General features: G+C 48.9%; 5 protein-coding genes and 1 non-coding gene across 6 annotated transcripts; 3 read left to right on the plus strand and 3 right to left on the minus strand.

Moving 5' to 3' along the window:
* Positions 1 to 1,038: 1,038 nt before the first annotated feature.
* On the plus strand, positions 1,039 to 1,320 carry Pmar_PMAR027650 (hypothetical protein; the record flags this gene model as incomplete). Its single annotated transcript, XM_002786092.1, has 1 exon — positions 1,039 to 1,320. A coding segment is annotated over one exon (282 nt), but the record flags the coding sequence as incomplete, so codon positions are not given.
* Positions 1,321 to 1,582: 262 nt separating this feature from the next.
* Pmar_PMAR027651 (bifunctional purine biosynthesis protein, putative) lies at positions 1,583 to 2,449 on the minus strand (the record flags this gene model as incomplete). Its single annotated transcript, XM_002786093.1, has 5 exons — positions 1,583 to 1,770; positions 1,846 to 1,916; positions 1,992 to 2,077; positions 2,160 to 2,261; positions 2,399 to 2,449. 5 exons carry the CDS (start codon positions 2,447 to 2,449, stop codon positions 1,583 to 1,585), a joined length of 498 nt encoding a protein of 165 aa, XP_002786139.1.
* Positions 2,450 to 2,597: 148 nt separating this feature from the next.
* Pmar_PMAR027652 lies at positions 2,598 to 2,670 on the plus strand. The gene has a single exon. It is a non-coding gene; the product is annotated as a tRNA-Met (tRNA).
* A 113-nt stretch (positions 2,671 to 2,783) lies between these two features.
* On the minus strand, positions 2,784 to 3,211 carry Pmar_PMAR027653 (bifunctional purine biosynthesis protein, putative; the record flags this gene model as incomplete). The annotated part of the gene is made up of 3 exons (XM_002786094.1): positions 2,784 to 2,878; positions 2,955 to 3,048; positions 3,114 to 3,211. Coding segments are annotated over 3 exons (287 nt in total), but the record flags the coding sequence as incomplete, so codon positions are not given.
* A 3,507-nt stretch (positions 3,212 to 6,718) lies between these two features.
* On the minus strand, positions 6,719 to 10,991 carry Pmar_PMAR027654 (serine-threonine protein kinase, plant-type, putative). Its single transcript, XM_002786095.1, has 20 exons — positions 10,848 to 10,991; positions 10,740 to 10,792; positions 10,635 to 10,691; positions 10,487 to 10,583; positions 10,207 to 10,346; positions 9,991 to 10,102; positions 9,877 to 9,946; positions 9,485 to 9,575; positions 9,334 to 9,437; positions 9,199 to 9,292; positions 9,058 to 9,153; positions 8,710 to 8,900; positions 8,297 to 8,392; positions 7,986 to 8,124; positions 7,640 to 7,731; positions 7,506 to 7,590; positions 7,209 to 7,304; positions 7,092 to 7,163; positions 6,876 to 7,036; positions 6,719 to 6,832 (listed from the first exon to the last, which is right to left on the minus strand). Exons 1-19 carry the CDS (start codon positions 10,960 to 10,962, stop codon positions 6,884 to 6,886), a joined length of 1,953 nt encoding a protein of 650 aa, XP_002786141.1. The 5' UTR covers positions 10,963 to 10,991; the 3' UTR covers positions 6,719 to 6,832; positions 6,876 to 6,883.
* Positions 10,992 to 13,304: 2,313 nt separating this feature from the next.
* Pmar_PMAR027655 (hypothetical protein) lies at positions 13,305 to 13,525 on the plus strand (the record flags this gene model as incomplete). Its single annotated transcript, XM_002786096.1, has 2 exons — positions 13,305 to 13,473; positions 13,503 to 13,525. 2 exons carry the CDS (start codon positions 13,305 to 13,307, stop codon positions 13,523 to 13,525), a joined length of 192 nt encoding a protein of 63 aa, XP_002786142.1.
* Positions 13,526 to 14,442: the final 917 nt, after the last annotated feature.

The following is a 14,442-nucleotide window of genomic DNA, read 5'->3' on the forward strand; positions in this document are numbered from 1 at the left end:
AATGGTGATTTAGTAAGACTATCGTCGCGTTCGAGCTCAATATACGCATCCAACGCGAAGGAGCACTCTACAGAGGAAACCATAAAATACTCGTGTTATGAATAAAGGAGTCATGATACTTGCACAAGACTATTGGTGGAACAACCTTAAGTTGGAGAAAGCCATAGTCATCGAGTACCTGGCGCCAAGTTCGATAGAAAGCCCCATTTAGAACCACTAGATTGTCATGGGACGCACTCCTCCCTACTGATCACAAGCTTCGATGACCTCAGTATCGGCAACTGATCCGCCAGGTTGGACCACGCTGGTCACTCCATGACGACTGCAAACATCGATCGAGTGCCTGATTCATGTCCGCTTCCAAGAGAGGGAAAGGTATAAAAGGTGGAAAAGGCAGTAAAGACAGAGAGAAGGAAAGGAACAGCAGGGTATCAGTAGGGCGCACCAGATGAAAAGATTCAAGGAGGCACAACCGTTGGAAGGATCCGAAGAAGAATGTCGTTTGAACGAACAGCTGAGGGGGAGATAGATCAGAACATCGACCATGCTACAATACAAGACAGCAGAGAAGCTGTTTTTAGAAGTGAGCTCATATCCTATCAAGGCCGACAAAGTCCAGCTAGTCATAAGGGCGTTGCTTTCACTTGAGCCGAAGCTGAATAGCAACACTATCTCTCAGTACGTGACTAGTGTCATGACGTTATCAGTAATTAAGGGGTACCCTCATTCGGATAGTCAGGATGAGCTTCTGGTGAAGAGGGCGTTGGCCGGACCACGAAAAATCAGAGAATCAGCCGGTGTTAGCGCTAAGGAAGCTCCAATAATCTCGGATAAGGCGGTTAGAGCTATAGTGAACTCAGAAACCACCGTTGGATCAGTAAGTGACAAGCTAAAAGTGTTAACGCTGATGAGCATTGGTATTGTAACTTACAATTTGTAAGCAGGCTGGATGAAACTTGGAATCTGAGGGAGAAGGATGTTCCCGTAGCACGATCGACGAATCATTTGAGCGTGATTATTGATATTTGGAATCCCTAGACCGTGGATAGTCTGATACAAAAGACGGTGGAGTGTTGTGCGAGAACGAAGGGGGTAGAGTGCGAGACACTTCAGTGCGTAGCGCACGAATTAAAGGAAAGGAAAGAGAACTTGGCCGCTGATGATTCAAGAATCTTTCCTGATATCCGCAAGACGACTCACGCTCGGAAGTTGAAGGAGCTTCTGCAACAGCAGCATCCGACTAGATACGCGTTGCCATATGTAGATAAGCATGCTAGTATTATCTTCGGGCGGTCAAGCTCCGGTTTGGAAAATAAATGAGCTCATAATCATCCGTAGGAAGTAGAAAAATAGTCCACTTCGAATCCCTGGACATTGAATAGCTTAGGGTATTTGTGATGGGGAGGCGCAACGCAGACTTTTTATATATATGGGCTGTTTACTAAACAGTGTTTAGAGAATGCACGTATTTTGATCACCATCCCTTGTATAGGTGGTTTCAACAAAGGAGTCTGTTTCAGCGCTGCTAGATACTCGGGTTGGGGATATTGGTGATTAGCTCATCTCGAGAAATCACAAAGAGCTACAGATCATGTATCCGAAGGTTATCGTAACCATTATCGCGAGGGACAGTGGAAACAACTAAGTTGAAACTGTGTGAGCATGTTGCGAGCTTAGCTGTATCCGCCCTGGAGCGTATATACACCAGGGCCACAGGAGACAAGTTATCACGTGCTGACGGAGCCACCTCATAGATGCAAGGCTCATTACCTGGAAAGCAACGGATGGACTTGCGCTGATGAGGATTGCCCTCGATTGAAGAGCCCCGTTATCATGAGAACCCACCTCGCAATTCCGTGCTGGTCACTGCAGCTCCAGCGGGGCTCACGTGCTTGAAACTGACTGCTGCCGACAGCCTGATGGGGTGATATGAACCGACACAGTGCGACAAAGTACAGTATACCGCATAAACAGACACGATCGGTACATACCCAGTAGCCTTGTCCATTTCTCTGACCAGCAGCCATGAGTTAATTGCGTCGAGAAGGTTAATATACCCCGGAACCCCATTGACAACCTGGTATTAGAATGGGGTGACGGATTGCAGCTATCAAATCATCATCGTCTCATGATGACGCCGATGCCAATCAAGAACTGACCTTGAGAGGCATCTCCAAACCATTGCCGACTGCACTACACATAGCCGCTGGCTGCTGGTGAGGATTGCACCCGTACTTCAACGATGAAACCACGTCGAAAGCCTGAATGCAACTGGAGTAGTGAATCGAGTATATGTCATAACCGCCAACGAGCTGCACTTCACAACTCTCGATCTCAGCCATGCAATCGACGATCAACAATTGATGAAACACCCTCAGAACGAGCGAGTGGGGCTTACCTGGGTCACAGACTCCCCGAGAGTTTCCTTTGAATCCTCGAGGGAGGCCATGTAGGAAGCTATCTTGCTGTCGTATCTACGGCGCGATTGACGAGTCTCATCTGGTCTAATGACTCGTTAAAAGCGAGTACACATGGGGCGGCCCCATTCAAACACATGTTCGGCTAGTGGGGCAAGGTGTACAAAACATCACCATAACAGCAGCTTGGCGCAGTGGATAGCGTGTTGGGCTCATAACCCAAAGGTCCCTTGATCGAAACAAGGAGCTGCTAATTTTCTGCATTTCTCACCTCGCTGTTAACGCGAAGGCTTTGCATACCATGCCCCTGGTAAGCCTGACTCAGGCAATCCTAACATCGTAGAGAAACGCGATCACAGGTGTTACCCGTTGTTAGTTGCCAGCTCTCTGACTAGTTCGTCGTAATCGGAAGGACTGGTGATGACGCAAACGCCATGAGAGTTTTTGGCAGCAGCTCGAATCTGTTACACAAGCTTATCGCCAGAATATAGTGAACACCTAGTGCTTGTGTGGCTCTCCCCAGATAGCTCACCATACACGGTCCGTGTAACACGGACCTCCGATGTCGATATTCTCGATGCAAGCCGATAAGCTCGACCCAAGGGACGCAACTGCAGTCTCGAAAGGATACCTCAACAAGCAATACTTAAACAAAGATTCTGTACATGCTATCACACGGCTGGATCCTGAACATACAAATTAACAACGACTAGATCAATTTTCTCAATCCCGAGCTCGAGTAGCTGCTTTTCATGGGAAGCTTTACCTCTCACTGCCAACAATGCCCCATGCACCTAGAAGTACACTCTTGAAATCGGGCTTCGAGGTCGCTGAAGAATGAGGTCCTCCAGCAATCGGGCGCACGCTGAGACAGCTGGGCTTACCTTAGGATTTACATAAGGCAAGGTTTTAACTCACCCATCCAGGATTTCAGGGCTTCCGGTATAATCGCTAACATCCATTACGGAGTAGCCCAGTTCCTCCATCTTCTTAGCGGTTCCTCCCGTGGAGAGTATCTAGAGAACGCTATTCGGATGAATCCAGAGAGAGAGAACGCCGGATTCACCTTGACACCGTAGCTTGCCAAGTATTTCCCAAGACGTCTAAGCCTGCCTTGTCACAGACAGACACTAGTGCAGTCTTCACCACTATCAGCCTGGCCTCATCAGTGCCACTCAAAGCCCCCAAAACTCCATTTTCTGCACCAGTCATTGCTACAAGGATGCAATACCAAGTTATTACCACAACGAAGACTACATGATACATGGTCAAAGTGTCACGGCAGAACATGCCTAGCGGTAAGACAGGTTGAATCAGCCGACGTGAGAATTTCCTGATCTTATGTGTTATCAACAAGATAGAGGCGAGTCTATCCTCAATGCGCGATACAAGAGACCACATCGTGCATTTGTCGATGGTTGGAACGACAATCGAAAGTCGACTTCCACGGGGACTGCGATTTGAATACACTAGGTATGTTCAGAAGCCAAAACCACGACAATGGTCTGAGACCGGTCGTAGCTAGGCTGCAATCCCACCATTGAAACGACAACTCGAGATACTCGGATCTATGGACAAAAAATTACAGCTATGATGCTAGTACGCTAAATATAGGCGTTAACCAAGGTAGAGGGGATCAATGAGCGATACTGATTCTGCCAGCGTTATGTGAGTGGCAAGGCAATGAGCCATATAATGAAAAAATTGAGGTCTAGATAACAATAGTGAAGGGACGCTCGAAAAAGAAATATACTCAGCTAAGTAGCGAGCACACCTCCAAGCAGAAACATCATCTAGTCATCATTCAAAAAACCCCACATCTTCGGGTACAGGGGCGGGGGGGCACTCTAATGACATTTCTGAAAACTAAGTCGAAAAAATTGTAAGACGTCACCAACAGATGCATAGTGCGGCGGACAACATAACTGTAGACCTAGGAAAGAACGCTTAGCAAAATTTTCAAAAAGCGATATCGACTGATCCGTGATGATGTGCGCCTGAGCACATCTGATCAAAAGAGTTCACGACAAATAGAACTCGACCAGCATCATTGACAACAACAGGTCGTGAGCACTCCCCCTCCTTGACTCTATTCCAACAGAACTTGGGGTAAAAAATAGCCTTGCCCATTAGCGACCCGAAATAGACGCTGGAAAGTGATAGTAGATTGATACCTCTCAGCGACGTCGTTGCTGAGGATGTAGACCAAACCAAATAATTGCTACTTCTACGCTCTGAATCGATCACCTCTAGAGTAAGTAATTGTTTAACGAGAGAATTCTCGGGACAACGAAGCGCTACTGGTCGCAGAGGAAAGATTGTAAACTGGCTTCGTGTCTCCAGATGTAGTGCGTGGGGGAGACCTAGGAGGTTTGCCGGCTACGACGCCATTGAGAGGGCTCCCAGGAGTACTGCAGCAATAGCTCATGACGGTACTCCCTGATGCTATGCGTGATGACGGGGTGCGCATGGTGAAATCAGACGCCGAACGCCCCAGGCTGTTGATGTAGTTCATCGTTGCTCTAGTTGGCCGCTGACCTCGAAGACGTTGGAGTCTGATCGATGAACGCAGGGTGTCGATGAGCCCCGTGTAGTACATCCCAGTTGAGCCTCAATATTTTAAAAACGGCAACTAATGGACTTGGAGATCCACTAAAAATTCACTGTGCTTTGGAGGATCTTCTCCACAGAAGTGTACAGAAACATCGTCAGCTGTCATAAGCGAATGGATAATATCCCCACCTATAATATGCAAGAATGCATCTCCTAACATCGCTCACGTCCTTCTCGGTAGCCCGATACATACACACTGGGGGCGGTGTCTCGATTTCCACCAGGCATGATCTCCGCGGTAAGGGCGGTGTAGCTCCGATCGTTGTGTTCGCCTTGCTAACCGATGAGCCGACAGAAGACGCGGATCCGCGAGTACCTTGAGGGCAAAGCAAAGAGCCTCTGTGAGGCCCACACGAACTCTGTTCAAGAGCTCTTATAAGGGCTCTCGAGCGCCTCAATAGAAAGCGTCTACGGTCCAACATATGCACCCACTTGATTCACCACTGCAATTCCTCTGTCCAGATGCACAGTCCTCTCCTTCACAGTTGTGAATGCTCGGTGGTGTAACCACAACAGCAGACATCTCAGCCACGGGCGAATCGACAGAGCTCATAACGTGGAGCAATCCAACTGGGAATTATGGAGTACAACAAGCAGAGAAGGAGCCAACGCACACACACGACTTCTCATCGATGAACGCTGTCACAGTCCGAATTGAAGGAGTCTTCAACTGTAATTATTTTCGCTGCTGCTCGACGAGGTCGCTCGAACCAACTGTTCGTTCATCCATGATGCATCATGTTTGAATTCTCACAGGGTCCGACTGGTGATCCAGCTCTACCATCACTCTCTCAATCTATGCTCAAGATACACAGTAGAGAGGATACAAAATGAAGAGGCAAACCCCATTCTCATATACAGGGTAACAAGGGACTAAGTTTGTTGCAAATCTGCTCTCAGCATGATTGCAACAGTCAATGGTAAAAAAATACTCATCACAATCACCAATGGAAACTATCTAGAAAACGAAGACAAGTGAGTCCGTTGTGTAACCGGACACACGCCGGAAAGTCAGAGGAATGCGCAAAACTGATGGCGCAGTTCTATATTAACTTGATTTTTTCAAGAGTATTTAGGCATAACCAGGGAGTTTTCAACAATGCTAAGGCTGTATGGACTCGGTGAAAAACATCATGTCGTTAGCCCCCCCATAGGAAGATCGATCAGGCTCTGAGCAACCATATATACATCGAGCCTCATGTCCTTACGTATAGGAAGACATGATAAGCACATTCGAGTGTATTCAATTCACTTGAACACAGTACATGCCTGATGTCGGCAACTGGTGATTATATAGCTTCCTGGCCGCTTCAAGACAACACTTCGTCGAGCTGTCCAAGACTCGAGGAGTTCCTAGCCTCACCGATGACGAGTGATAATGAAGCGATCAAGAACGTGTTAGCTTAGTATTTCATTTTGAAGAACTACCCTCGGGATCTAGAGCATCGCAGGGAGATTCCTCTAGCTGCATAAGTCCATCAAATTTGTAGTGAGAAGAGATACGACCAGTGCATATCAAACTATTCCAATTATTTATTTCAAACATTTGATTTATATATTCTCATCGGGCGCAGAACGGTGTCACCTTTCCTCGCCTGCTGTTGAGGTGGAGACTATGGCACAGCTATCGTATCCTCCATGGAGTTGATTCTCGAACTCAACAAGGCCACTTTGTCTGTACATGTTTTCGTATTTTACTGACAGACTCCAAAGTGAAGGCAATACGAAACTAGACTGCTAATTATCTTGAGGATTCTCCTCTATTACTCGGCCTTGCACATAAGACTGCCTTCATTGAGTAGCTAAACACCCTGTTTCACCGCAACCACTAATCGTCCGTATTACGACATTCCTCATCTGCGAATCCTGCTCGCCTGGTGGGCTCTGTCAACACTGTCAGCCGTTGATGCCTTCTCTAGAATGTACTCAACAGCAGCGTCTACAGTTCCTCTGACTCTGAAAGCCTGGGCAACTTGCTCGTGAGGCCAGCCAAACTCACGGCAAACCTGTGACAGTGTAACTATGAGTTCGACAAGCAGCACCGTCATAATAAGCTCTCACTTGCTCAATCTTCGCCTTGTTATCCCGGTCCGTCAGTCGATTGAGACTCTCTATGCTAATCGGGTCCTCATCCTGAGTGGACACCCTCCCTCACTAGCCTCCATCAGAGATGCTCACATAGAACCGATTGCCGTCACGCGACTCGAGTTTGGACAGAGCAACCGCTGCTGCAAGCTCTGGATCCATGTCTGATGAGTTCGAGTAACTCTCTTCCTGAGAACGATTACAAGTTGAAACAGTTCACTATCGCGCGTAGTAGGAGTAACGGTATAGAAATAGGAACAACTGGAGAGCATAATGATGCTTATACGACTATCACAATGAGTGCTACCCTTCTTCCTATTCACAGCGCACTCGTTGGAAAGGTGAGGAATAAGTGACAAGAGCGTCTTCGGCACAGATGAACTTGCTTACCGGTATGGTCTGGCTCTGTATACTGGATCTATCGTACCCAGTGATCATATGGTTGAACTGGAATGCACTATTCTCCAAGGAGTGGCTGAACACACGTCGAATCTTCACATATTCCCTCCAATATCGTCTCTCACTCAGGAACACTCAGTGGCGTCGCCGGCTGGGTTACTGGCGATGCCCGCGGACGTATGGTCACATGCTCCATTCGATGGTACGACACCGAATCCTGAAACGTTGACGTAGGGAGACTACGAAAAGTAGATCGACTCATGTGCAGTGCAGCAGTAATCTACTAGCTTGTCTCTCGGAGGAGATGATCTGGTTGTGATATTTCAACATCTAAGACTAAGTTAGCCTCCCACAACTACCCGACACGATGACTGAAAGCGAGCTGAGCTCTCGTGCCACAGTCGAATACAGCCCACTGAAGATATTTTCCACCGACACTAAGAGATCCTATCGTCATCCCAGCATACATACATTGACAGACTTATCAGCGGTGCTTTGCTGTTGATAGGCGCCGTGAGCCATCCGTACTCCTGCCTCCCCGCATTCTCCTCGGCGAGAACTAGATGCAGGACTTATCTTATTGTGTTGCTGTATAGGTGTGCTCGATGCACTGAACAACAACAACAAGAAGAAAAAGCGCTCCATACAAGCTGTGCCCGAAACGATGAAGAAGCAGTCCTATCAGTTTCCACACAATCACCCAACGTTTGTTACTAGACTACTCAAGCGTTTGCTATCGGGTCGATTAACGAGATCGTCATGGCCACATCAGTTACCCTCACCTGCTCGACGGAGTAGTATCAGCAACGCCTCCACGAGAGACTATATGGCCCGGAACTTGACTGGAGCAAGTGCCACCGTTTGCAGCCATCGAACCACTAAGAGAGGGCAGCGCTTGTTCATAGACATCTCAAAAAAACCGTCCAAATGCAGACTATGTCGTGCTCTAGAGAAGCACTTAACGGTACGGTACAGAGCCTCTTTAAATAGCACCCTGTCATTGTTCTCTCTGGAAACCACGTTGACAGAAACCAAGCAGTAATTGTTCAACAATCAGTGATGTCAGAATGTCCTAGCACTATCAGTAACTGCAGCTATGTTAAGCTTCACGGAGAATTACTACTACTACAACCATTTTGATGCCCCCATGATCGATGGTGCTATCGAGATGAGCTACTGATGGACAACTTATTACCCTCTGGCCTCAAATCTATTGTGAGGAAGAATCCTTCTGTACTGTGACTGCGGCGACAAGGACGCCCCCGCGAATGCTCTCGGCGGCTGAACATACCCCGCCCGCCTCTCTCCAGGGACCTCACGACGATAGACCACCACGCCTGGGTCTTGAGGCTGCCGCTGTCTCTGTACACTGTTACTGCGGCGAACCTGGACATATTACAGACCTATAGCAACCTCTGAAGAACTGCGAGGGCCGATAATCGCTGGAAAGTTCGAACTCGCCAAGTCGTACGGTTCGACTATCCCAGCAAGATCATACGGCTGGGCGGTTATCGCTTAGCCAATGGAAGCCTCGAGGACTCACCTCAGACTGCGGTGCATCAGCTGGTGTAGGCGATCGAGTAGAGCTCGATCGCTGTGCTGCGGATGGTGGTGTCGATATTGCAGCTCCCCCTCGTACCTGTTGATACATTGCCGCTCGTTAAAAATCACCGACACATCCTACCTGCTCAGCCTGACGCACTATATGACGAAGCTCAGCGACTATGTCCACAAAGCGGGGCCTAGATGCTGATATAGGCTCACGTTGATCGACGCACCTAGTGAGAGTACGAACGACGTACTCGGATGACATGAATACCTCAATGCAAGCATAATAAGAGCTCCAGTGATGGCTGAATGCTGAGGCCAATGAGCTCGCGGGTCCAGTTGATTCGCCACCCGAGCACTATCATCTACTTGCACCTGATTTTCACCACAGTCGGAAGCCAAGTACTAATAGAAGCACTCACATTCTGAAAGTTGTAAAGTATCTGTCCCGTTGAGGGATCCTGTACTGCGGGGGGCCGAGCCGTCAAGAGCTCAATCAATACCATGCCGAAGCTAAGACAAGACGACATAATCCTTCTCTATCGAATGACACTATCAGTGTAAACCAAATCAATCGAGCATGCGTTGTACAGCGAACTTGCGATTCAGCACAAATAACGAACATCTACTGGTCATCCCCAATGGGTTGCGTGAACGCGTCGGGCATAGACGAGCTTATTGCCAGAAAGTTCTCAACGAAGGGACTTTCAAGAGACTTTCAATGTACTCTGACCGCACCAAAAGATGCGATGACGACGAGTACACATCCATTACAGCTTCGGCAGTAAATGGTAAAGTGGTTGTACCTGCCTACCTGTAGACTTCGGTCTTCTCAGTTACCACCGAGGTGTTGATGTATGCTGGATCAGCGTAGCCGATAGTTCCTAATATGGGACTAGCTCTGGCAATACCAAGCCCATCGAGCTACCTGAGCACTGCTGGACCTTGAAGTGGCCCAGTGAGCGATGCTCGGCGAGACACGCAAGACCGAAGTCTGCAACCTTGGCTGAGCCGTTCCTATCGAGGAGGATGTTCTGGGTCTGAGGGTGAAACGTCGATAGTGCACAGCACACGAACCAATTTCTTTCACCGAGTATTCGATCACTCCAAGGGTAAATTCATCGAGGTTGATATACAGTCTTACCTTGATGTCTCGATGAAAGACCCGCGGTGTTGCATTGTGTAGATGACTTAGTCCTAAGGCAGCATCCAAGGCGACGTTGAGCCGCTGATACCAGTTGAACGAAGGGTGACCAGAAGGTTGTAGGCGACTTGATACATCACCTGAGAATGGACAGCAATTAAGCATTATCTACAGGACTAACTCCACAACAAAGTTATACACGACACTTGATATAAACGCGTTCGAATGAGCAGCCAGGTTCAATATTGGTAATGACAGAGCTGACTTATCAATGACTTACCTCCAGAGAGAAGCTCGTAGACGAGACACCGTTCATGACCGTTCCGGGCGAATCCCATCAGGATGACTAAGTTGGCGTGTCGGAACTTAGACAGAACCTGAATCAGAGAGGATACCACAGAGTCGAGGATACCACTGTCGTTGCCTACTTTAACCTCCTCTTTGAAACCTGACTCCTTCGGGGCTTGCAGCACCTTCACTGCAACCTAACACCAGAGGGCATGGCCAGCGGAAGTGTACTCTGGATATGATACCTCAGTGCCGTCTTTGAGTTGGCCACGGTAAACACATCCGTAGGTACCAGTACCTGTAAATAGACCAATGGCAGTTTTCGAAATGGAGGGTGGATCCGGAGTCCCTACCGAGGACGTTGTCTTGAGAAAAGTTATTGGTCGCCCGCCGCAGTTCCTCGTAAGGATACTCAAGTGAGATGAAATTCAAGTTTGCATCCGTTGGGGCAGCGTGATTAGGACGCATTGATGCTGTTATGTCAAATGCCGACAACTGAATGCCAACAATCCGCCTCGTACCTCGCCATACACCGAACGAGCCGAATGGAATAGCTCGTTACGGCCTTGGCTATAATAGCGGCACTCCTATTTGACTAACTTAACTGACGCAACACTAATTAACGACTGTTTCTCATACGTACCAGATAGCTTCAAATGGAAATGGATAAGCATACGAGTGGCACTCAAGCTGGAATCCTCAATAAGAACTACGGGCTGCATAACCAGATTGGATAGATCCTTACCTAGTAGGAAATATCGGGGGATTGGTCCCAACTAGTGGCTAAGTGAAGGTATAGACCATCTACCAGCCAGGCAATGGAAGCGTCGAGTATCGCTGATTGCTGGCAGCAATCCCCCAATGTCATCACCTCGATACTATTGACACTATAGTAGTGATTGGATAGAACACGTAAGCTGTGCTGTCGCTGCAGCACCGCCTGCAACATGGCCATTCAAGAAACCTTCCTGATGCGTGGACGGGAAACGCATTTTGGCAACAAGTTGTCGAGTGAGTAGCACGGGACGTGCTCATATCCTTGTACCAGAAATCAATCCACACCGATCTATTGGCGATGTGGACATTGCTGCACTCTGTTGTCAGCTCCGTTGATCCTTTTAAAACTCACTCTCCAGCTCAATTATGATGAACAGGGCGAGCGCGGTCACAATGACGCGGTTGCGCCGCGCCGGGGCGCCAGGTTAACAAACGCGATTTTGCAGCCTTGGGTGGGAGTCATAAGGTCACCACCTCATTCGCTGAGGTTCTTGAAGAGATCGAGGCCCGTGGGTTCGTTTCTATGACAGCTCGGTAATAGACTCCATAGGGCAGAGTTTCCGCGAAACCCCAACTGGGCTGCTTCATTCATCAGTCATTCCTGGAGGCGAAGAACTCTATTATTTGGGTTCCACTCGACTGCCTCCAAGCAATCTAAGGGGAAGCCCCAAGCGATGGCGGTGGTGACGAGTCGCTGCGCCTTAGCAAATATCTACGCGGCGTTCGATCCGGTCGGAACTTTTCTGCGGTCAGCCGAGGAAGATTACGGAGTGAGGGTGTTGCCGTCGGTTTGCGCCGACGGCCACTTCAAGTCGTTGAGAGCCGTGGGAGTGTTAGTCGTCGTGGGAATACTGCACTACCACAAGAAGGCACCTACAAGAGTAGTAGACGTGCATGATTCCTTCGGTTGGTCATCGGTCCCCGCCCTGTGCGGTATAGGGACAGTGGAGTCCGCGGCCTGCATGTCGTACATATTTGGCTGGCTGAGACGTATACTAGACAGTTTCTTTCGAGGTAGTGTTAGAGGACCGGCGTACGTGGTGGCCGACGCATCCCCCGGGATCGTGTTGGGTGCGGCACAAACGTTTCCAGAAGAAGAAGGGTACAAACTGATGAGCATAAGGTGTAGCTGGCACGCAGGAGAAAACCTCGGCGCTATACCAGTGGGAACGAGAGAGCAGAAAGCCGAATTCGAGAAGTACGCGAGGGATAAGTTAGCTCTGCTATGTGAATGTTCGGGCGAAGGTTGTTACGATGCATACGTAACATTGGTGATGCAGGAGGCGGAGGAGCTTTATGGCGAGGAAGTAAAGAGGAGACTGCAGCATTCGTGGGTAGATTGCAGAAGTGCAAGGGGGGGTTTCCATCACGAGTCTCCTGCAAGTGTCTTGAATAGGGGACAGGTCGGATGTTTCCCGCCAACGAACAATTGTATGGAGAGTGGATTCTCATCCTTCAGATGTCACTATCTGGGGAAGGAGAGGATGAGCAGCTTAACGGGGGACACTGGGGTTGTGTGCAAGTTGAGGGACTACCTAAGAGCGATAGGAGATTTTGAAGGAGGAAGGATAAACATAACCACAACCGGTTGTATGCGCTCAGCTAGTCCAGAAATGGAGACTAAGGCTAGTGAAAGACTTGAAAAGCACTTTGAAAGTATATCGGAACTAGTGGAGGAGGTAGAGCAGACGACGAGAGGAGATCGAGTATTCTGCGTGGCATCATCCCGTCGGTCGGAGCCACTCACCAAACCAGCAGCCCTGAGAAGAATAGAGTTTGACAAGTGCCCGAACCCTTATGTGTTAACGTCGTGCGAAGACTTCGAAGAAGACATTCTGAAGATCCACGTGGTCATTTCTGCATCCACGGGTGGAGACAGTGATCGAAGGGCGTTGTGCAGTTGCAAAGGATTTGCAACCTCTCTCCGATGCCATCACGCACTAGTGGTAGATCACTTACTAGGTATCATAACACTGCCAGCCAGAATTACTATTCCGCGCATGCGGCCCGGGCGTCCACACACCAGTCAGAATATGGCAGCATTGCAGAGGCATCCCACAGACGTGGAGGTTGAGCAGGCCAACGAGATTGAGAAGGATCGGCTATTGGCGGATATTGCAACCTTGGCCGCCAGAGGGGAATTCGGAAAGAAGGAAGCGAAGAGAGAGGATGTAGCTCAAGGACGCTTAGAAGACTGCCAAGGTGAGTCTACGGAGAGAGTGTTGTCGCAGATGAGGCACTTTCCAGCAGATGATTTGAGAGAAGACAACTGCGAAGGAAAAAGCGTACCGCAAGGGAGTAGCGGAGACAGCAGAACATCGAAGAAACGCGGACGGAGCAGACTCGGTCACACTCCAGGCGAAGGTGTTCAAAAATGAAGCGCGGAGAGGAATGAATGCGGAGTCTTTTCAGATGCAGACATGAAAAGAAGGAAAACCAGCCAACAAGCTGACGTAGGCGAGCGACCTAGACGGAATAGACCGCTGCCTGCACGCTACCTTGCGTAGTTGCCGTTAATTCATGCTATGAATTTACCAGTCGACTTGTAGAAAGAAGTCCTTTTCTTGTCTGATGTCGAGATCAGGCATCTATGAGTCTCTTACACATCTGGTGTCGCATGATTTTGCGACCAGACCAGTTTCTGAATGAACAAAAGCCGCGTTTGGAGTTGGAAGAGTTAGGGTGTCAAGCACGCTAGAACGGGGTAATACTGTTACCCGAGCCCAAACCGTAACCCACGGCCGGGGCCAGAGCCAAACCTGACCGCAAGTTCCCCCAAAAACAGGAATTGCAGGTAAAAGCGGAGAAAAGAAAACCCGAAACCCCACCCGAAACCCGACGGGAAAACCAGAAACCCGAACTCTTATCCAAGACCAAACCTGACCGCAAGTTCCCCAAAAAAAACAGGAATTGCAGGTGAAAGCGGAGAAAGGGAAACCCGAAACCCCACCCGAAACCCGACGGGAAAACCAGAAACCCGAACTCTTATCCAAGGCCAAGCTGAAACCTAAGGCCAAGCTGTAATCCAAGGCCAAGTCGAAATACAGGTGAGGGCGCCAATTCTTTAGAAAAGAGGACTTTTAAGAGGGCGCGCGCTAAACTTCTTTAGAAAAAAGGCCAATTCTTTAGAAATGAGGATTTCCCCGTCCTGCTAGCCGTAGGTACGGACTT

This window comes from Perkinsus marinus, assembly GCF_000006405.1.
Source record: "Perkinsus marinus ATCC 50983 genomic scaffold scf_1104296931912, whole genome shotgun sequence".
Lineage (NCBI taxonomy): Eukaryota > Perkinsozoa > Perkinsida > Perkinsidae > Perkinsus > Perkinsus marinus.

Coding starts and splice junctions, on each gene's coding strand:
- Pmar_PMAR027654 (XM_002786095.1), bottom strand. CDS start 10,962: ATGCGTCCTAATCACGCTGCCCCAACGGATGCAAACTTGAATTTCATC. Junction 8,393..8,709: donor AATAGATTTGAGGCCAGAGG/GTAATAAGTTGT, acceptor GCCCTCTCTTAG/TGGTTCGATGGCTGCAAACG. Junction 7,305..7,505: donor TACAGAGCCAGACCATACCG/GTAAGCAAGTTC, acceptor AATCGTTCTCAG/GAAGAGAGTTACTCGAACTC.